The following is a 23,001-nucleotide window of genomic DNA, read 5'->3' on the forward strand; positions in this document are numbered from 1 at the left end:
ACCCCAGAGAGTTTGGTAGTTCAGAACTCTACTTCCATGGGCGTGCTCCCTTCCGCCCCTCTGGACATGGAATCCAAGAGGTTGGATGCATTTGGTAAGAAATTGTTTTCCTCCACCAGCCTAGCATTGTGGTTGGTGAATACCGCATGCTTATTGGGCCGTTTCTCCCACTCCCTTTATGAGATGGTTGCGCAAGTGCTGCCTCAAGTCCCCAAGGAGGCCCGGGCTATGCTCTCCCAAACAGTGAAGGATGGGAGAGATGCAGCAAAATTCACCATTCGGTTTGGCCTAGATGCAACACATTCTCTGGGCAGAGTGATTTCAACAACAGTGGCCTTAAGGCGCCACACCTGTCTTTGGACAACTGGCTTATTGGGCGATGTCCAGGCCAATCTCATGGACATGCCCTTTGATGGAACCCGTCTTTTTGAGGAAAAGGCAGATTTGGCCTTGGTCAGGTTCAACGACTCTTTTAAGGCTACAGCCAGATCCTTGGGCCGCTCCTCTACTCCTCGTTGCCAGTCTTCCTTTCACTCCTTTCGTGGCAACAGAAGGGATTTCCAGCCGCATCAGCCGTATCCCAGTCACCGTCCTGACCAGACTGCCCAAGCCGTGCGAGGACGTGGACTCGGCGCATTCCGAGCCAGGAATGGAGGCCTGAAGTCGTCGGCCACCCTGCCCCCGGCAGACGCAGCCTCCACACACTCCTAGTCTGAGTCAGCTACCCTAGTTGGCAGGAGAATTCGTCATCATCTCCCTCACTGGAGATCCATAACATCGGACAAGTGGATCTTGCAGATCATTCAGAAGGGCTATTCTCTGCCTTTCCTTTATTTTCCTCCTCCCATTTTGCCAACTCAGGAACGGCTGATGGAGGATCATCTGAAATTGCTCCAGGAGGAAGTTACAACTCTCTTGGCCAAAGGAGCTATAGAAAGGGTCCAGATTTCAGAAGTAGACAGTGGTTGTTATTCCATCTACTTTCTGATTCTGAAGAAGAACAAAGGGTTGCAGCCCATTTTAGATCTTCAGACCGTCAATCTCTTCCTCAAGAAGAAGAGATTCAAGATGCTTACTCTAGCCCAGTTCTTGTCTGCCTTAGACCAAGAAGACTGGATAGTAGCGGTGGACCTACAGGATGCGTATTTTCACATCCCCATCCTGCCAGGCCACAGGCGTTGCCTGCGGTTCAAGGTAGGCTGTGAGTGCTTTCACTTTACTGCGCTCTCCTTCATCCTTACCAGTGCCCCTCGGGTGTTCACCAAGGTTTTCGCGGTGGTCACAGCTCATCTGCGCAGGTTAGGGGGTGTCAGTCTTTCCCTAACTCAAACCGAAGTCCCGGCGGGAGCGCCGGATGAAGTTGCTGTCGGCCCGCTTGTTCAGATCGGTGTCATCGCAGCGTCCGTCTCCTACCTCGGACGGGTCCAGGGGCCGTTGTTTCCGGCTGCGGCATCACCCTTCGCCGAGGCCCCATGGGCGTCGTTCGCCAGCAGGTAAGTCTTGCAGCTTGCCACCAAGGCCCTGTCCTCCTTTGGCTGAGGGCGCCGGTCCCTCCCGGGATGTGCGCCCTCGTCCGTCGCCACCCTATCCGCTGTTTCTCGGCGTTGGGGCGACGAGGGCCCAGATGAAAGCCTACGCTACAGCTCTGCAGGCTTCCTTGAGCCCTCCTCCTCTTCCTGCGATGTCCGTAGATTCCTCGCTGTGCGCGTGGCCTTCTGCGGACTCGCCGGCGGCATCGCCGCCGACGCGTTCGGCTTCAGGTGTTGGCGGTGTAGTGCCGACGAGGTGCGGCCCTTCGGGGTTCCCCTCATCGGCCCATGGCGTCCCAGCCTTGCTGCAAAGCCCAGCGGGGTTCCCTGCGGTGTCGCAGGAGGTCACCGGGACTCAGGGCCCGCTCCCTAATCCCTCTCGGTCCTCTGTGCAGGCGGCTGCCTTCCCGGAGGCCGAGCCGACGCCTCTCCAGCGTCAACGGCTTTCCTCCCCGGCGCGGGCAGCGCCGCGGGTGAAGGCCGGGACCTGGGACGCTTCCCCGGGCCTCTCTCGGACCTCGGCGCAGGTGGCTGCCTCGTTGGGGGTCGAGCCGGTGCCTTTTCAGCGCTGTTCATTGGCCGTTTCGGCTCCGACCCCCTCTCCGATGCGGCACGTGGTGGTGGAGGTCGACCCAGCGCCGCTGGTGGACACTTCGGTGCCAGTCGAGGACTCTTCGGTGTCTGTGGTGGACTACCCAGTGCCGTCCCGACGTCGGATCGTCGACTCTTCTCCGGATGTCCCTTCCTCTCCAGAGGGTTGTCGTCTCCTCTTCACCGGAGACTGGGCGCCGAGTCGTGGCCTTTTCTCCGGCGGATTCCAGGGCGGGGTCCACGCCCTCTCCATGTCCACAGCCCCCAGACCCGCTTTTCCGTTCCCTGTAGTTGTCTGCCCCGCAGGCTTCTCCGCCCTCTCCAGAGACCCCTCATCTTCCCCACTCGTCCGTGGATTTCCCATCCTTCAGGGGCTGGTCTTTTCTCCCTCCAGCGGGGCACGGGGACGGGCGTCTTAGTTTGCAGCCTTCACCTACGGAGGAGTTGCTTTCCCCCCCATGACACCCTATGGAGGAGAGTGTGGCCTTTTTCCACAGCCACTGGCATTCTGCAGATGGGCAATCCGGTTGCCCCACTCCCTACGGACCTCTTGTTAGAGGTTCTCCACCAGGGCTCTGGTGGAGGGGAGCTGCTTCTCCCATTTGAAGCGACGCTCCATAACTCTCTTCTGGGGGCGCCCTGCCATGGGGGATCCGGTGCCTCAACCGCTCCTTCACCGCCCTGCTCCGCACGATCCACTTTGTCCTTTTTCCCACCCCTCAGCCCAGGGCCCTGTCCTGCGGGCTGCTTTTCCTTCCTTGCCTTCAGTGCTGCTCCCGCCGTCACGGGAGGCTCGGTGGCTGGACTCCTGGGGGCGTAACATTTTCGCCTCCTCTAGCGCTGCTCTGCATGCACTTAACACTCTTTGTGTGTTGGCCAGGGCTACTTCCGATCTGTGGGATTCCGCGGAGTCCCTTCTGTCTCGTGCCTCCCAAGAGGGTGCCTGCGCGGATCTACGGCACCATGTGCGGGATGGTTGGGAGCTAGCTACTTTCATTCTCCGTTCAGCCTTGGACGTCTCTGATTCCCTCGGTCGTGCTATGGCGAGTTCTGTGGCCCTCCGCCGCCATGCTTGGCTACGGGATGGTGTCTTTCCAGAGAATGTTCGAGAGCATCTTGTGGATTTACCTTTTGATGGAACTCTGTTGTTTCACACCCACGCGGACTCAGCTATTCAGAGACTCCTTGCGGGGCTCCATCCCCCTCCGTAAGCTTCCGGTTGGTCGGTCCTCCGGTGTATTATTGGAGTCATTTATCCCCCCCCCTTTCTCTTTAGGGCCTTATGTTTCAGTTGGCCCGTTGTGTGCTGTGTGCGGCTTTGCATGCCTTCAGGGACTTTCAGTTGGCCCCTCTATTATTTTGGCTGCTGGTTAAGCCCTTCAGCTTGTGGTGTGTGTTTTTTGCTGTTAAGTGCAGCTGTATAGGTCCTCAGGTTGGACCTTTTGGGACTTTTTTGGCTGGTTAGTAAGTCGTCTGTGGTGTTTTCCACAGGTCTTTTAGGTTCTTGGCCTCTGCTGCGGGTTTCCCTAAGAGGTGTTTGGCTGCTTGGTAAGCCGTCTGTGGTGTTCCCACAGGTCTTTTATGTTCTTGACCTCTGCTGCGGGTTTCCCTAAGAGGTGTTTCCCTGTTTTTGTTCAGGAACGATTCATACCCTAGGTGGGGTATTTGTTGGCTATTGTATAGCCCTGTTTTAAGCTAGGCAGGCGTGGGTACCTTCTCAGGTTCCTCGCGTTTTCCTGGCGTCCCAGTATACCGCTTGGTGTGGTCTCTCTCCCTCTCCCTCTTCTATGAGGTTCCTCCCTCTTCGCCTCTGGGTCATCGGACCGACCTTTGTCATGCTGATTACAGCGTCGGGTCTTGGTGTTTCCACCTAGTTCTCTGCCGTTTCGGCTGGGGCCTGTCTGTCTTCGTCTTGCACTCGCCTTGTTCTGAGCCACTGCTTCTTAGTATTTGCCAGCTTCTTGCTGCGCGTGCCTGACAGTTTTGGTCCCCCTCCCTGGGACTCGCCGTGTCAGCGTGTGCTCATGTCCCTTGTTTGTTGGAGCTTTGCGCGTCTGTGTCTTCTTTCTCACGTCTGCGCTTCTCGACTGTGGAACCGTTCCGGCCCTGTTCCTTACTTCGAGATAGACACCCATTCAGCTGTGCACTTCGCTGTGTGGGTGTTTTCCTGGTGCAGGCTCTGCCTCCGTTCCTTCTCCTTTCCCTGGCTTTGAGGGTGGTTATTTTGGTACTCGCGGGGTGCCCTCTGCCCCTGCGGGGGTTTTCTGACAGACGCCCTTTGCTCCTCAGGTAGGGTTGTGGTATCCTGGCCTTCCCTTCTCCTTGTTCTTGCTTACTTCTGCTTGGTGGGGGCTGGGCCGTCCTTCTGTACCCATGACACATCCCCTCTTGGGGCCCTGTGTTTTTCCAAGCTGTTGAGGTTCTCTCGCAGACCCTCCTCCCCTCTGGGTATTGCTAGGGTAACTATTCTACATTAAGGAATCTGCAGCATATTTGAGTGCGATCTATCCTTAGAGATGGCTCAGGGCAATATCAGCTTTCTTTATGCATTTCCACCTCTGCCGCTGATCCTGCAGGCTCTGAAGAAGGTCAGGAGGGACAAGCCCAGCTCATCTTGATGGTCCCGGATAGTTTGCTACCGTGTACTGCTGGTTCTGAGCATCTGCCCTCCACTTAGGCTGCTTCTTCGAGAGGATCTTCTGTCCCAGTATGAGGTCACAATCCTATACCTGAACCTCCAGAACCTTCACCGCCATGCAGGAAGATTAAGCAGAAACAGCTGAGCAGAACTGGCTTCATTCTTCCTCCGGAAGTGGAGGATGTGGTGAATGTGCTTTTACCCTAATAAGATTGCAGTACAGCACCAAACTATTGAGAGATGTGAAGTCAATTTACAAGCTTTTGGGATTAACTAAAATAGTTCAATGCCATGTTTATTATTTGGTACAACTCGTAGTGTAATGCAGATGGTGGCAAATTAATATCAACTTATTTGCCTTTTGCATGTAACCCATTATAACTCACGCTCCTCCCAATGGGTCTTGTTTAAAGTATCAAATGTGCTTCTACTGAATGGTTGCGGGTCCCTTTGTTGCTTTAGAAGTAGAATACAATGTCTCACTTTATGATGTAACTATAAAACCTCCTTCCAAAAAGTTATATAGATTAAAATATTGATGGCACATAAAATAATGATAGTGCATGAGTCGGTCTGAGATATTGTTTTATTTATAATCCACACCTGGATTGTGCACTTTCTATTATTCGTAGCTGTTAACATTTATAAAAGATTGAGGTCACATCTATGGCTAACCCTTGAGAGGAGGCCATACTTTGAAAAATGTCAATCCAGAACTGAAATAAAAAGGAATGTGATTGCCTTATTGTACGATTCGAGCAGAGGGTTGGAACCCTCTTTTTGGTTTTCAAAGAATAATGTGAAAAACGTGTTAGAACTGCATGGCTTTTAAACACACAGATTTATGAGTATGCTACAGTAGGAGCATGTGAAGGAATCCATATGAGTCCTGAAACAGTATGGTCCTGATAAATCTGCATCAGTATGCAGAGAAACATGTCAGCACTTTCAAGATGTCTTCAATCTTCCAATTTTATATTTATATTAAATGGGGACACACTATTAACACAGCTTTTCATAGGTGAGTGTCAGATACCTGATTTTGAGGAGTCACTGAGAATAATTCCTTAGTATAGTAGTGCTTCAAGGTTCATCTTATTTAGAGCAATGATGAGCACAGTGAAGGGCATTAGGTAAAAGGCAGCAACTCCATTCATCACTGGTTATGCAGCGAGCGCAGTATGAGTTGGCTTTGAGGGCGTGAATAGAAACACAATCAGGATGGCTAAGGATTGTGTCTCCAACCACCACCTTGCCCTCCCTGTTCTCAGATTGAGGACAAGTGATGAGAACTACGGGTGGCTGGTCATTGTTCATGATTGTGCTCCTTCTAGTTTTGCTCCTGTGAAGTGTTAACTTTCATTTGTTTTTACTTCTTCTGTAGCTTACTTTATTTTCAAATCTGTAATGCCAGAATTGTAATGAGTGTTGTTTGTTAACATAGGTATAGTCTCTCTTTTAGTGTTTGGTTATCGCAATGCACTAGAGATAAAAAAAATCAACAAAAAAAATCAGAGTTTCCTGCTTGTGATCTAACACGTTAGGAATAGTGCTGAAGTACTGTGGTTTCTGTGCAGGGATAAACATTTAATATGAAAGAAGCACGTTAGTTATAGATTCCTTACCTTAGAATTACCCCCAGGCGTCAGACTGGATCCGGAAAGATTCTTCGTCAGCAGTTCCTCTGTGCGTCGGAAGGTGGCGTCGGTCAGCTCCGCGTTCGTCGTCATGGTCGCCGGGATGACGTCGCGGCAGCTACTTAGAAGCTGCCCTCGTGTGCTGACGTCAGTTCTTTCTTTTTTCGCGCCATCCAGTGCAGATCCAGGAAGAGCGGTACCTCAGTCATTTTTTGACTAACTTTTTCTCAACTTTTTGTCGACGTCTTGTTTCGAGTCTTCGACTCCAAACAGGTGCACGAGGGATGCCCGGTTTCAAGGCCTGCGGTTCCTGTAACATACTGATGTCAGTGACGGATCCGCACCGCGTGTGCCTCTTTTGCCTGGAGCGCGACCTTGACCCCAAGTCGTGCTCTGACTGTCAGTTGTTAATGCCGAAGGCTTTGAGGAAGCAGTCCCGAAAGCTGCTTGAACAACGTCAGTCGGCTCCGCACCATTTGTGGTCCCGGTCAAGAGGGAGGTTTAGGGACTGGTCGCGGAGTCAGCATCAGTCCGGCTCGAAGTCATCAAAGTCTTCGCACTTGGGGTCAGGTAAGTCGAAGCATAAGAAGAATTCGAAGAAGCATCGTCGCTCTTCGCCTTCTCATCGGTCGGCAGACTCGACGAGGTGTGCGTTTGGTGCCACTCCCGCGGCTCCGCACGCGGTGCCTGAAGGGTCGACTCCGATCTTCTCTCCCTTTCCGGGACCCGGAGCGACCCCCGCCCAGCTTCGTACATTCTGCGAAGCAATGCATGCCATGTTTGGGCGGACCGACCCCGCCGGCGCGCCTTCGGGCCCCGCGGACTTGGTTGGGGGGCCTAGGTTTTCACTGCCGGCGACTCCGGCCCCCCTTGGATCCAGGCCTGGATCCGGATCAGCGCCGGTTGACTTTATTACACCTCCACCGGCGCCGCTTCCTACGGCACCACTACCGCGCCTGATGCCGGTCGGCCCCCCAGCCGGTGTCGACCCCAGCCTCCTTCTTGACGTGGACATGGCGCCGAATCCAGCGCAGAGTGGGGTTTTCGTGCTCCTGTACACTTCTGGGGCCCCTTTCCAACCACAGTGGCAACTAGAGGAAGATGAGGAGGACTGGGAGGGGTCAGGTGACCCTTTAACTAACCAGCTTGGTTCTGAACAGGACTGGAGAGGGGAACTGGGGGATGCCAGTGGTCTTGACACTTCACCCGACCTTGGCATGTTGTCTCCTCCTACCGTGGCTACAGAGGAGGGAGCGTCATACGCTGTGGTGTTGCGTAGTGCGGCCGAGGCTCTCAACCTCGAGCTTTCTATGGTGGCGGTCAGGACTAACCTCCTGACTGAGGGGCTTCAACTGGCGGCGAGCTCTTCAGAGCCCCTGCTTCTATTTAATGAGGCCCTCACTGACATCCTTTTGGGCACCTCGTCCAGGCCCAACACGGGGGCTCCCGTGGACAGGATGATCGCCCAACGCCATCGCCTGGCTCCGGGCGACCCCACTTTCATCTCCCAACACCCCACCCCAGAGAGCTTGGTGGTCCAAGCCTCAGCCTCCAAAAGCGCCTTCCCTACCGCTCCACCGGAAAGGGTATCCAAGAAGCTGGACCATCTTGGCAAGAAAATGTTTTCTTCCACCAGCATAGGAATGCGGTCTGTAAACACCGCATGTCTCTTGGGCCGTTATTCGCACTCTGTGTGGGATACGGTGGCGCAAGTGTTGCCTCAGTGCCCGGAGGAGGCCCGGGCAGTGCTCTCTCAGGCTGTCGCCGCAGGGAGAGACGCAGCTAAGTTTACAATTTGTTGTGGACTGGACACCGCCGACTCTCTGGGCACGACCATTTCAATGTCGGTGGCACTCAGACGCTATGCCTGGATGAGGTCCACTGGCTTTTCAGGGGATGTCCAGAACACCTTGATGGACATGCCCTTTGATGGCTGTCGTCTTTTTGACGACAAAGGAGACAACGCCCTAGAGCGCTTCAAGGACTCACCGGCTATGGCCAAGTCCTTGGGCCTCTCCTCCCATCCGGCGCAGTCTGCTTTTCACCCCTTTCGTGGCTACGGAAGGGGTGCCCCGTTACGTCCCACCCAGGGCCACAGGCCGCAGCATGGTACCCAAACTTCATGCGGCCGGAGACGTGGGAACCAGCGGGCAGGCCAGTCCACCAACCCTTCCTCTTCAGCAGCCTCCAAACCCTCCTAGTCCGTCCTTTCAGTTCAAAATGTTGACGCTTGCTCAGGTCTTGTCTGCCCTTGACCCGCAAGACTGGATGGTAGCGTTGGACTTCCAGGACGCTTATTTCCACATCCTTGTCCTGCTGGCCCACCAGCGTTACCTGCGGTTCACGGTAGGCCACGAGCATTTTCCGTTTATCGTGCTCCCCTTTGGCCTTACCAGTGCCCCTCGGGTGTTTTCACGAAGGTGATGGCGGTGGTCGCAGCTCATCTGCGCAGATCAGGGTTCTCAGTCTCTTCCCCTATCTCGATGACTGGTTGTTGAAGGTGGGATCGCCCCAGGCAGTCATCTCCCACCTCCATACTACAGCCGACTGCCTCCATTTGCTGGGGTTCTCCATCAACGTGCCAAAGTCACACCGAGTCCCTCTCAGAAGCTCCCCTTCATTGGAGCGGTTCTGGATTCGACGCTGTTTCGGGTTTATCCTCCCAAGCAGTGAGTCGGTGATATTCAGGCAATGATTCCGATCTTTCAGCCTCTGTCCAGGGTTTTAGTCAGGATGACCCTCCGGCTCCTGAGCCTGATGGCCTCCTGCATCCTGCTAGTGCAACATGCCAGATGGCAAATGCAGGCTCTGCAGTGGGACCTGAAGTTCCAGTGGGCGCAGCATCAAGGCCACCTGTCCGATCATGTCCAGATCTCGGAGGGCACTGCACGCCAATTGCAGTGGTGGCTCACGAATCCCGATTAGGTCAATGGCAGATCCCTCTCCCTTCCCCAACCGGAGCACACAGTGGTGACGGATGCGTCCCTCCTGGGATGGGGAGGCCACCTGGGAGAGGCGGAGATCAGAGGACTCTGGTCTCCGGCGGAGTCCCGACTCCATATCATCCTTTTGGAGCTTCGGGCGATCTGACTTGCACTGAAGGCATTCCTTCCCTCTGTCCGGGGAAGTGTGGTGCAGGTGTTCACGGACAACACCACCGCCATGTGGTATTGCAACAAACAGGGCGGGGTGCGGTCCTGGACCCTATGTAATGAGGCTCTGCGCCTTTGGACATGGCTGGAACATCAAGTCATTACCTTGGTGGATCAACACCTGGCAGGTTCTCTGAACGCCAGGGCGGACGAACTCAGCCGCCGGTGCTTGATGGATCACGAATGGCGTCTGCACTCGGACGTGGTGCAAGGTCTCTTTCAGCAGTGGGAGAGCCTTGGTTAGATCTATGTGCCACCGAAGAGAATGTGCAATATCATCAGTTCTGCGTGTTTTTCAAAGGCGGCACTCGCTCGGCGACGCTTTTCGTCTCGAGTGGAGTTGAGGTCTGTTGTACGCCTTTCCGCCTATACCACTTCTGCCAAGAGTGCTGAAGAAGATCAGGCGTGACCGGGCCCAAGTCATCCTTGTGGCTCCGGATTGGGCGCGAAGATACCGGTATCCTGAGCTACTCAACATGGCGATCGATCCCCCGATCCGACTGCCTCTTCGGGAGGATCTTCTGTCGCAGCAGCAGAGGCTGGTCCTCCACCCGAACCTGTCCAGCCTCCACCTCCATGCGTGGAGATTGAGCGGCGACAGTTGACAGCTTTCGATCATCCTCCCGAAGTCTGTGATGTCATCTTGGCAGCCAGGCGTCCCTCTACTAAAAAGGTATAAGCCTGTCGGTGGAACAAATTTGTGGCATAGGGCACAGCGAAGGCTGTGGATCCCCTCTCTGCCCCTCTTTCTGAGGTCCTTCTGTTCCTTCTTTCTTTGGCCCAGCAGGGCTCTGCTCTGGGCACTATCAAAGGTTATCTTTCTGCCATCTCCGCCTTTCTCCGGCTTTCTGATTAGCCTTCTCTTTTTAAGTCTCCGGTTGTTAACCGTTTCCTGAAAGGTATTACACACATGTTCCCTTCAGTTCCGTTCGTAATGCCCCAGTGGGACTTGAACCTTGTGTTGACTTTCTTGATGTGCGTTCCCTTTGAGCCGCTTCACAACTGTCCTTTGCGTCTTTCCACCTTAAAGACTGCTTTCTTGGTTGATATCACCTCTGCCAGAAGAGTGAGTGAGCTCCAGGCCCTTTCTTCCAAACCTCCTTTCCTTTCTGTTCATTCGGACAAGGTGGTTTTAAGGACCCGTCCTTCTTTCTTGCCGAAGGTTGTTACGCCCTTCCACATCAGGCAGACCATCACTTTGCCCACCTTCTTTCCGCATCCTTCAAAAGAGGAAGAGAGGCTCCACTGTCTGGACCCGAAACGTGCGCTCTCGTTCTATCTGAAGCGCACAAAGCGGTTCCGGGTGGATGACCAACTCTTTGTTGGCTACATGGGCGCCAAAAAAGGTCGGGCCGTGCACAAGCGGACCATCTCTTGGTGGGTCGTTCTGTGCATCAAGGCCTGTTACTCGTTGGCTAAGAAGGAGCCTCCTATGGGGCTGCGTGCCCATTCCACGAGAACAACAGCAGCTACTACTGCCTTGGGACGCGACGTTCCCTTGCAGGACATTTGTCAGGCAGCTACGTGGGCCTCGCTGCACACGTTTACCAAGCACTACTGCCTTGACAGTCAAGTCCGGAGGGACGGCTTCTTTGGCTGTTCCGTGACTTTCTGGTGTAATCTTGTTCGCAGACCCACCACCGGGGTTGGTATTGCTGGGATATCTATTCTAAGGTACGAAATCTATCACTAATGTGTCTCTTTCAGATGCACAAGTTACTACTTGTGTAACGATATATCTGTAAGAGACATTAGTTAGTGATAGATACCTTACCGCCCCACCCATCCTCCCCGTTCTGCGAACTGGTTACTAGGGTTAAGGTCATCCCTCTTAGGGCCCTAGTTTTCTGCACCAATGATCAGTATCTTGCATGGCTCTGCGTTCCTGGCACGGAAAGTCATTTACAGAACTGACGTCAGCGTGCATGGGTGGCGCCTAAGTACTCTCCGTGGCGTCATCTCGGCGCTTACGACGCCTTTGACGGATGCGGAGCCACACGACGCCACCTACTGACGCGCAGGGGTACTACTAAGCTAAACTCTCCAGATCCAGTATGACGCCTGGGGATATTCTAAGGTAAGAAATCTATCACTAACTAATGTCTCTTACAGATATATTGTTACGCAAGTAGTAACTTGTGTGTTAATCCACCAGAAAGAGTATTACTTGTTCGCCTTGACTGCTAACAAATCAGCATTTTGAAAAAGGCCTTTTTAGGTCTTGCGCCTGCGTTGCAGTGCGTAGCACTGCTCGCGCAGCACGAGACCTTTAGTAGTTGAAAAACGGGGTTTTAGCACTGACCTAGGAATCGCACACGCTCGTGCGTGTGCTTTTCCGTTTGTGCTACCCCCATTGGCCTTTGCGTGCGTCTTTTTTGTAAAAGACTGCACGCAATTGGCCAAAGGCAGGCGCATTGCTCTGCCTATGGCCTATTGGTGTCTATTACGCGCTTGGTGCGCGCAATAGACACCAATAGGCCATGTGGTTTCAATTATCGTGCCCAGACACGGGCGCGATAATTGAAAGCAGGCTCGCAGTGGCGCGCTCGCACCACTCGTGGGCGTGTTTGTTTTTCAAGCGGAAGTGAAAACGAACGCTTTCCCTGCCGCTTGTTGACTTCGTTACAGAAATTTAAGCAAAGAGATTTTGCCTACATCCTTGGACCCATGTTTCACATATGAAGAACAGAAGTACATGTATTTCCTCATTCCATATAATTTCAACATAGCACAAAATAATCGGGAAATCAGTTTGATCCGTTTTTGGCCTTTTTAAATCATAATGCAACATGGTCCAAGTTCAATTTGGAGCAAAACCTGTTTGTTCCATTCATTACCACGTAAGCGGTAACATTTGTGCAAAATGGATTTTCTCCGTCTCTTCACACAAATACAACCTGTTATATAATATCGGCATTGGAAATGTTAGCCTGAGTAAATGAAGCAAAAGTTGGGCAATGTAACTGTGCACCAACATTGGCACCAAACAGCAAACGCAAAAGTGAAAACTGCCCCAATCACCTTGTGCAAAAACAATGCTTTGACCGAAGACTTTCGGCAAAAGGGATGTGTTGCTCCAAGTAAGTTGGTGCAAATCGATTTACACTACTCTGCTGCACCGATTTAGTGTTTTCTAATGGGACTCCTGTATGCACTGCAGCCCTGTCTAGTGTGTCAATGGCTGTGTTCCACCAAACCCCCAGACCTTGAATGGTCTGCAGCTTCCCACGTTATTTGGCCTAAGTATGTCCATGTGTACATCCCTGTTTAAAGCTTCGGCCTTATTATTTTTTTTATTGCATCTTTCTACCCCCGCGTGCTTTTCCGCCTGTTGTTGCTTTTATTTCTTCTTTAACCAGTAGTTTTCACGAGTGCTGCTCAGGCTCCTCCCAGACTACAATGCTAACTCCCCCACTTGCTGATGGCCCCGCTTATTTCGTAGTTGGTCTCGCAGGCACGACATGCTCTCCCGCTGTGTGCTTATACTCTCCTCATGACACTGCGCCCTCTTGTAGATTAAAGTTTAATTACATGGTTTTGCAACCCACGTGGCTCAGCGCTGTGCTTCACTTTTTTTTGTTTCTATTAACTATCCTGTTTTCGAAATGTCAGCTGTTTTTCCTCTAAGCGTTTACACATTCCTACTGCTAATACACTTGCAGCGTCTGCAGTTGCCTTTCGATTTGCCTTTTTTTTTTAACTCGTAATTATGGGACTGTGTTTGTTTTTTATTAGCAATATATGTACGCAAGCAAGACTCGAACACTGTTCCTCTGTTCTACAGTCAACAGCATTAATATGTACGCCACAACCATACTCTAAATATTCCTGGGCATCGATCAGTGTGTTTGGGTGGGAGTGGCAGTGTTTACGTTATATTTTTAGTTTTTTTCAAATTAAACAAACGATCCGGTCAACAATGTCTGTCCAAAGACAAGACTTGTATCTCCTTTCCAAAGCTCGTACTCTCCCGGACACATCTCTACGTTCTTTGGGCTGCAGCAAGTTCGTAGGCATGACTCCAAGCTCCACACTGCTTCAGCAAGCTCTCCCAATTCACGTTTCTAGCTCCCTGATGATTTGCAGCTTTCCAGATCTTTCAGGTTCTGCTTTCACAGGATTCCAATGTGCTTCTAAATTCTTCCAATTACATTTCCGATGAACTGTCCTGTCCCCTCCCAAGGTCAAGTGTTTACAGTTCAACAATATGTCACCACTTCCGGTTTACACTGTTCAGCTACCTTGCAGCCTTAACAATCGGGCTCCTTGGTTCTTAGCTGATTAATTTAGAAAACCTCCATATCTACAGATCTATTTTAGTGCTTGAAGTGATGAGGGCAGACAGGAGCTTGCAAGTACATGTTTATTAGTTATAATGATATACCCAGCGGAAACGCGTTCTGTAAATTTTTTGTGAAAAATGATAACCATTGCCTGCATTTGATAACAAGCTCATTGATTCCATTAAATAAATTACTTACATACATGTTTTTGCATGCTGTTATGAGGCACTGGTCCAGCAGCAGTCAAAACTTGTTTCATTTGAACTGTTATGGGGCTTTTCCATGTTTCCACTTATGCATAATGTTTCTTTACTATTGCCAGATACTTAAACATGGCACACTTCTCAGTGATATTGCTGTGTGTGCAGTCTTTTGGCTTTTAACGCTGTTGTGGCGTATTCTGCTTTTAGCAGATGTTTTGCAATTAATTCATCATCATCATTCATTCAGACGCTTTGCTCGTTCTGATGAAGTGTTTCATCTCGGACTGATCCCGTTTTGAAGTACATGGACTGACCCCCTTTGAATTGCACCTTATTGACTGTGTCATAATTTTCGAGACGCTATTACCCCTGGATGCCTTCGATGCACCTTGACTAATTATTTAGTCCTTACCTCCGATTGTGTCAACTTTTTTAGAGACACTATTACCCTTGGATGCCTTTGATGCACCTTTGACTTTTTATTTAGTCCTTACCTCCGATTTCTAACGCTTTCAACGCTATTCAGTATCCTGTCACGACCTTGTTACTTAAGAAGTCAATCCCGCCGTTCTTTTAGTACAGAGGTATATTTTAAACCTTCGTAACCATAGTCCTGATGATGACCTCAACGAAAGGAGGTTGAAACGCCGTCGACCTGACAACGTTAATTGCGGCTTTTTGAAGGGCCAATTATGATTGGAATAATTTTGTTGTAATTGTAAAATTTATGTGAATACTCTTCTTTGACCCTTATGATCTAATTGTTTTTTTCGCCGTACTACGTTGTTATTTTAACACTTATGTCACTGCGCCGTTCACTTTTTCACTTCACTATTAGTGCACATATGATTGGTATGGTTACTGTAAATTGGACATACTTGCTGTGCTTCTAATTACAAATAACAATTTTTCAATTTCTTTTGGTCTCCCCTGTCCCTTCTTGGTCGTTATGATCAATTCTTTTATTTAATGGTCCCTTTACATAATTTTCCAGTTGAGACATTGTTTTTTGTTATCATATCTACCCGGTCTCAGCTGGGTTAACGGGTTCGCTCCTGTTTCCTTTTTTCTTCAGATACTTAAACATGGCACACTTCTCAGAGATATTGCTGTGTGTGCAGTCTTTTGGCTTTTAACGCTGTTGTGGCGTATTCTGCTTTTAGCAGATGTTTTGCAATTAATTCATCAAATTTAGATACTTGTAAACTGATGTGTTCTTTCTTAATTAAGTTGTGTAAAGTATTTCTCGGATTACTGCATAGCAGTGAACAAATGCATTTGACAGTCTACAAAATGACAGACAAATGTAGCGCACCATGTGGCATAATTCCAATCGGCATAATTGCACTCAACGCCACACAGTTCCATGCCACATAATTCAACTCCATACATTTCCATTCCATACCACATAATTCCAGACCAAACCACATCATTCAACTTCACAACACAATTCCACAACACATCACACAACCAATCCACACCACACAACCAATTCTCACCACATACCCAATCCACACCACAGAATTCCACATCATGTCGCAAAAGCTAACAGCACACCACATTATTCAACTCCACTACATACCACACCACAATACCATTCTACATAATTAACTCAATGACAAGCAGTTACACTCTACATAATTCCAGTGCACTCAATGCCATATAATCACTGTCCACATAATTCCACTGCACAATCATGCCACATTATTCCACTACACACATTCGCTCCACACCACACATTTACAAACCACACAATTCCACAACTGACAATTCTAATCCAATCCACATAATTCTATTCCACATATGTTCACTCCACCCAATAACACGCCAGTAACAGACATTGTCATGTACAACACCAATAGCTCTTCTTACAAATGTGAGACGTATAGGCATTGTACAAAATGAATTCAACTTCGCACATCCCGCATAATTCCCCACCAACCCACTCACTATATTCCACACACCACACAATTTAATGCCACACAATTTTAGACAATGCAACATAATTATATTCCACATATTACCACTCAGTACTCTGTATTTACACTCCACATAATTACACTCTACTCAACACAACATAAATACAGCCCACATAATTGCAATCTATGCCAAATACCAGCAGTCCACATAAATGCACTCCACAGTATGACACTTAATTCCAATAAGCATAATTTCACTCAACGCTACACAGTTCCAGGCCACACAATTCAACTCCACACATTTCCAATACTCACCACATAATTCCACACCAAACAACATATTTCAAATACACAACACAATTCCACAACACATCATATGCCTCCCATTCACACCACAGATTTCCACATCATGCCACAAAATGTAGCAGCACACCACATAATTCAACTCCACAACACCAATACCATTCCGCATAAAAAACTCCATAACACATAATCTCACTCTACATAATTCCAGTACTACGTAATCCCATTTAATTACTATTCACATAATTTCACAGCACACCATGCCACATATTTCCACTACAGAACTCCACATCACACCACACAAATCCATGCCACACTGTTCCACAATAAACAATTCCAATACAACCCATCTTTCCCTCGCACTTCCACCAATCAGGTCATCTCTCCCCTACACCCCACCCCTCTAATATCCCCCCCCCCCCGAATGCCACTACCCCTCTCATCTCGCAATCTCACTGCCCCCTCTCATCCCTCCCTCTCTCCTCTCTATACTGCCTGCTCACACATGCTACCTTGTTGGGCCTCCTCCTGCTGTGCACTGGTCCACCTCTCACCTCCCCCACCTCTTGCCTACCCCACTCGTCCCTCTCTCGCACCCCTCTCTCTCGTTCTCTCACACACTCTTCCCGCCTCTCTCATATGGTTGACTTCAGGTCTTCGAGCACCATTTTTCCATGCCTTTTCAATGTTTGTCCCTCAAACCCACGCTCTCCTCCTCTTCATGGGGTGTTTTCTGCGTACCCAGGCGCTCCCTCCCATCTGTTGCCTGCTCTCCCCTTCTTTCTCTTTTTCTCTCACACTCTCTGCTCCTCTATATGGAGTTTGTTCACCTCTTCATGCACCGTCATTTTCAACGCCAAGAGATCTAACTGTTGCAAATGCGAGACCTATTGTATTGCAAATGCTTGTTGAAATAGTAGCTGTAATGTAAATGAAACATGATTTATATAATATTCATACACATAATTTTTCTCATTAGAACCAGATTGCTGACTTGAAAGAAATGTGTGAATTTCTGAAGAAAGATAAACTAGAAGTTGAACGTAAACTTGGAAATGTCAGAGGGGTAAATCTATTTATATTTTTGCTTGCATTGTATTTAAATACCCAAGCATGAAAAGAAATGTGTTTCTTCTGTTTCCTACTGTGTTGGAAGTATGGATGTGAATTTATTTTATTGAAAGTGTTTAATCTACATTTTGCAATGTTTTACCCATTTGAATACCATAGTGAGACTGCATAATTATTGTATATTGTTTCTAAAATGACATTGTGTTACTATATTACTTGGTTTTGTGTGGTGTTAGAAAGAGTTGTCCATAAGTAGTACACCAAAATGAATTCATGCCCCAAGTATGCTTCTTCCTAATGTTATGTATGGTTTCACTCAAGAAGAGACGTACAAAATTGGATTGTACCTGAGTGTCACCCCTCTGGTGGATCTCTTTGCCATTTGCAGTAATGTCCATTACCTGCACCTCTGTGCCCTCCAGACACTGTTAAAGGAAGCCTTGAGGGACGCTTTACGATTAAGGTGGAACTTTTTGCTACACTGTGCATTTCCCACTCACCTTTGATCCCTCGAGTCCTGAGGAACATCAGCCGGGCTGAAGTCCTTTTAATTGCCCTGGATTGTCGGAGAAGAGTGTGATCAATTGACCTTCTGATTAATACTCACCTAAGAATGCTCCCCAGGCGCAAGACTGGATCAGAAACGTTTCTCCAGTAATGTTTCTGGTGCCATCATCTGGCTCTGCATTTGCTCCATTCCTCCTTGGAACTGACTTAGTGTAGCCTCATATAAGCGCTACCCCTGCGATTTAGTGTCAGTTGCTTTCTATCCATTCCTTCCAATGCCGATCCAGAGGCAGGTGCCTTTCTGTCCCCACCCATAGCTGACTGTGGTGATGGATATGTCCCTGCTAAACTGAGTGGTAATTTGGGGGAGATGGAGATCAGAAGACTCGGTCTCTGATAGTAACCTGTCTCCATATCATCCCGTTGGAGTGGAGTGCCCTTTGTCTGGCTCTGAAAGCCTTCCTTCCATCCATCAAGGGATGCTGGTGCAGGTTCTCACAGACACCACCACCACTATGTGGCACTGCAGCAAGCAGAGCGGGGTAGGGTCTGTCTTGTACCAAGAGGTGCACACAAGCTTTGCTGGAGAAAGGTTTCCTGATCTTGTATTGGGCCTCAGGAGTATTCTAAGGTGAGAATTCTACGGATAGATAAAGTATCCACCAGACTGAGCATGCCCCATCTTTCCTCTCAGGGTGGATGTTATCTCCCAATCACATGGTCATGGTCTGCTCCCCAACATCCAGTCTCCACCCTTAGTGGCTTTAGAATAAACAAGGGGACTTAAGCACTCTTCACTTTCCTGTGGAGTTGGTTGATGTCAAACCTTCAGCATGTCATATTTCCACCTAGATGGTCTACTCTAGTATATGGAGCAGGTTTGCTGTTTTGTGTACTGACTGCAACATGGACACTTTGACGGCTCTCGTTGGAAGTTCTCCAGTTTTGTCATTTACTGGCCCAGTAGGACTGTGTGGTGGGCACTGTCAAGGTGTACATTGCAACCTTGTCAATATTCCTTTGCTTCTCCGACCAGCCATCTCCATTGAAGTCTCTTATATTAAGATTCCTAAAGGAACTCACAAATTGGTCATGGGTGCTGCATTTGAGTCCCTTCATAGTTGTCAGTCAAGAATTTTGACTTTAAAAACAGTTTTTCTGGTTGCTGTCACTTCAGGGAGGTGCACTTTGAATCGCAAGTGCTGAAGGTTCACACTAGGAGCATTAGGTTCCATTAGGAGCAAGCTATCACCCTTCCCACTTTCTATCCTCCAACTCATCTTACCAAAGAAAAGGAAAGACAACACTGGCTGGACCACAGACTGACAGTCAGTTTTTACATCGAATGTATGAAAGAGATCAGAAAGCAGGATGAGCAAGGAAGTCCAAAAGAGTGCTTTTTCACATTGGATAACCTTGTGCATGAAGATACGCTACACTCTTGCGAAGAAAGGCTCACCAGAGGGAATCTAGACCCTTTCCATCAGTGTGAAGTCTTACGTCTTGGCTTTGGCCAAAGTTGTCTCTGTATCTGCAATCTGTCAGGCAGTGACTTGGGCTGCCCTTCACACCTTGGCCAAGCATTGCTGTCTAGATCTGGAGATGAGAATGGGTAGTTGTTTCTCAAGATTCCTCACCAATCCTGCCCTCCTTCCCATTCTAAAGGATGGTAATATGGTCCGTTAAAAAGGTTTCAAGTAGATGTGACCTGTGCTGCTCTAACTGGAACTGAAGCTGATGTGCAAGAGAGGATGTTTTATGGCTCCAGTGTTGTCATCAGAGTGTCACTTCCAGTGCCTAGATGGAGTCAGGTGCCCCCTACCAGCTTAGGCAAGCTATGAAAGTTTCCAGATCCAGTCTGGCACCTGAGTATATTCAGCAGGTAGGGAATCTACAAGTTGATAGAGCATCAACCAGAAAGATTGATGCCAAATGTAAATAACTGTTTCTTTTTTTACTACCTTCCTTCCTTGCCCTAGCATCTCCATCAGTTTCCCTCAGAGTCACAGCCAGAGCAACCAGAAGTTTTGTTCTTCTTGCCCCCTTTTATCAACTTCTGTTGTAGATACCTGTAATAAAGGTTTTCACTTATCTGGATACTTATCCAACCTTCTGTCCAGCTGATCAGCCATCACACCGATTGCCTGTAAACATATCCTTGTATCTTCTGCCCCATAGACATATTGTCACAAGACTCTAATCAAGGCTCATTAACCTTTTAAAACACACTCTCTAGAATATTAAGAATGCCATTTTCCATATATAATATTCTCAATTAAGTCTCTGTCTTAAATCCAACTGCTAAATCAGCACCTCTCTGTGACTACCAACCTCCCAACTGTCAATTCTGGCATTCCTCCAGAAGCAGACTGTGTCTTCCCAAAACATGTCTCCCTTTCTTCCTTCTTATAAACACTGACTCATGCCCAGTCATACAACATGGTCGCAGCATGCATTACGCATGCAGTGGCTTACTCAGGACAGAAACTTTCCTCCTAGTGCTGATCTAACTGCTCGGCAAAGTGAGCTGGATGGCTTGTGCTTTGTGCCTTGCATGATAGCCAAGCTGTCCGCGCTTGGTTATCACCTCTCTGCTTTGTGCCACCTACAGCCATTGCCTCACACTGCATCTAGGGATCACACACTCATTCAAAAATGAACTGTTGCTGCTGTCAAATGTACTGTTATCATTAAAGTGCAAGCACTAAGAAAAAGCACCGCTTTTAAACATACCCTTAAATCTCAAGCAATACTTTACACAAACTTTCTCAAAATACAAACAAGAATTTTCTAATTTAGCACAAATTAAATTGGAAAGAATACCAGCTGTTAGACATGCTCATATCTCCCAAATAATATTCCTGGCACTCTTAAAAATAGCACCTTCAGAAACATCTATAAAACCCCATTTGCACTTAAATTCCCTTACCAGGCTTAAAATCTATTTGTGGAAAAGCAGTAACAAAATAAGCAAGAGAGTAGCTGGTTCTAGGGTTTTATGCGTGTTCTGAAATGTCTGTTGGGATTGTACTGATCCTCGACGTACGACGCCACGGCCACATCACCCCCCACCTGAGAAACCTGCACTGGCTGCCCGTCAACAAGAGGATATCCTTTAAGCTTCTCATCCACGCACACAAGGCACTCCACAAGACCGGCCCAGCCTACCTCAACAGATGACTTTCCTTCTACATCCCCAATCACCAGCTCCGCTCCGCTGACCTCGCACTCTCCACCGTCCCGTGCATCCGGAGAACAACCACCGCGGGAGAATCTTCTCCCACCTCGCCGCCAAGACCTGGAACACCCTCCCCATCCACCTATGACAGACCCAAGACCTGCTGACCTTCAGGAGGCTACTCAAGACCTGGCTGATCGATCAGTAGCGCCCCCCACCCTCCCCCCCTCCCCCCCTCCCCCCCCCTCCCAGCGCCTTGAGACCTTTACGGGCATGTAGTGCGCTCTACAAATGTTTGATTGATTGATTGATTGACTGTGATTGTTCTAAATTGGTTGCTGCTGTCCATGGGAGCAATAAAGGAGGCCTCCAGAATTTTGGCCTACGTAACTTACCATAAAATCCCTTCTTGTTGGTCAATACATTCATGTTTCTGATAGAGACTTCTAACCAAAGATTCCTCACCTTTTGAGTGTTCCTCAGTCATCAGTCTGGATCCGGAAATGTTTTCAGCTGGAGCTCTGCCTGCCGGTAGGTGGCGCAGTTGGGTTTCGCACTGACACCGGTCCACTCAGAAATGACGTGCAAAACCTATATAGATGCAACTCACAAGCAATTACATCAGCTCCTTTCTTTTCGCACCACTAGACGTTGATCCGGCGCTACCCCTGGTCTCTTTGATTCCTTTTTCAAATCAAAATTTACAGTGCGGAAGGGAAATGTCACCCCAAAAGACAACAGGATTTAAACTCTGTAACAACTGTTGTAAGCAGATGTCTGTGACAGATCATCATCAGGTTTGCCTGTGGTGTCTGTGGCCGGCTCTAAAGCCTGCAGTGACTACGTGATGATGAACCCTAAGGCCATAGGAGACTGCAAGGTGAAACTCTACATCGCAAGTCACCGGAAGCCTCCTCAATGAGATCAGTCCAGGTCCAAAGATCAGTCCCACTCCTGAAATTGCAGGAGTCGGTCCCCAGGTTGCTCTCCATCGCACTCTAAATCTTGGGGTAAGTCAAAGAAAAAATATAAAAAATTCAAGCAGGACTCATTACGCCACTCTCATACTCCTGAGAAGGCACAAGGGAATCGTCATCTCTCGATCTCGCTTCCAGTTGACTTCAGAGCCAATCCTGCAACTTGTCCAGACACAACCTGAGTTTACAGAGCTGTCTGTGACACCTAGACAGATCCAAGAGTTCCCCAAGCCCATGCTACAGCTCTTCGGATCCCTTCCAACTCTCTCTGGTGCGCCTGCAGGCCACAATACGCTGAGAGACAAGTGGCGGCTGGTGAAATTTGAGAGTGGTGAGGTTGGGCAGTGTGTGGGGGTGTGAATCATCAGGATTCACTTGAACGGGATACATCATTTTTGGGAGGATGGTCACCATTTCCCATGCAAATCTTTTTTTTTAAAACAATGAGATAAAATGATGCATGTTCCAGCAAACTTTAAAATAAAAGGAACAAAAGGCAATAGCTTTCATAGGCTTTTGTACAAGAACTTTTAAAGTACCTTGTTAATGTCCTGTCTTTGTAGGTAAGCCAGACTTCCTTCTTAAGGAGTGTGAGCAGCGGGCGAGATGTTTCGTGATTGGTTTCTCAGTAGGAGAGACCTTGAACTTGGATTCCAGTTACCACACCTATTTCAGGGATCTGACTGACCAATGGCAAAGACAGAGATTGATACTAAGGGATGAGCATATTATTGAACTAAATAGAAAAATGTGGTCCAAGAGTCACCCCCTCCAGAGTACTTGCATTCTTGGGGTGATGCTGTAAACAATTCTAGCATCCAGCCTTGCCCTGACGAAGCTGAAAAGAAATACTTCGTGCAGCAAACCAAGTGAGTCCGGGCTCTGGTTTATGTGCATAGCAACATGCTTTCAGTGATACCAAAACCCACCACAGTGCACTTTTGCACTTCTGTCTGTTCATACACTAACATGATGAACAGTGACCAAATATAAGTACACAAAAATCGATATGG

The 23,001-nt window shown here is 48.8% G+C and overlaps 1 protein-coding gene across 4 annotated transcripts in view; it reads left to right on the top strand.

Moving 5' to 3' along the window:
• CEP290 (centrosomal protein 290) overlaps nucleotides 1-23,001 on the top strand; it is a 1,516,454-nt gene that overhangs the window by 1,082,562 nt on the left and 410,891 nt on the right. For all 4 annotated transcript variants that reach the window (XM_085653911.1, XM_085653913.1, XM_085653912.1 and 1 more), the window contains one exon: nucleotides 17,235-17,321. In XM_085653911.1, the coding sequence (XP_085510037.1) occupies nucleotides 17,235-17,321 (87 nt within the window). The remainder of the gene's footprint in view (nucleotides 1-17,234; nucleotides 17,322-23,001) is intronic.

Source organism: Triturus cristatus, chromosome 4_1 (assembly GCF_964204655.1).
Source record: "Triturus cristatus chromosome 4_1, aTriCri1.1, whole genome shotgun sequence".
Classification (NCBI taxonomy): domain Eukaryota; kingdom Metazoa; phylum Chordata; class Amphibia; order Caudata; family Salamandridae; genus Triturus; species Triturus cristatus.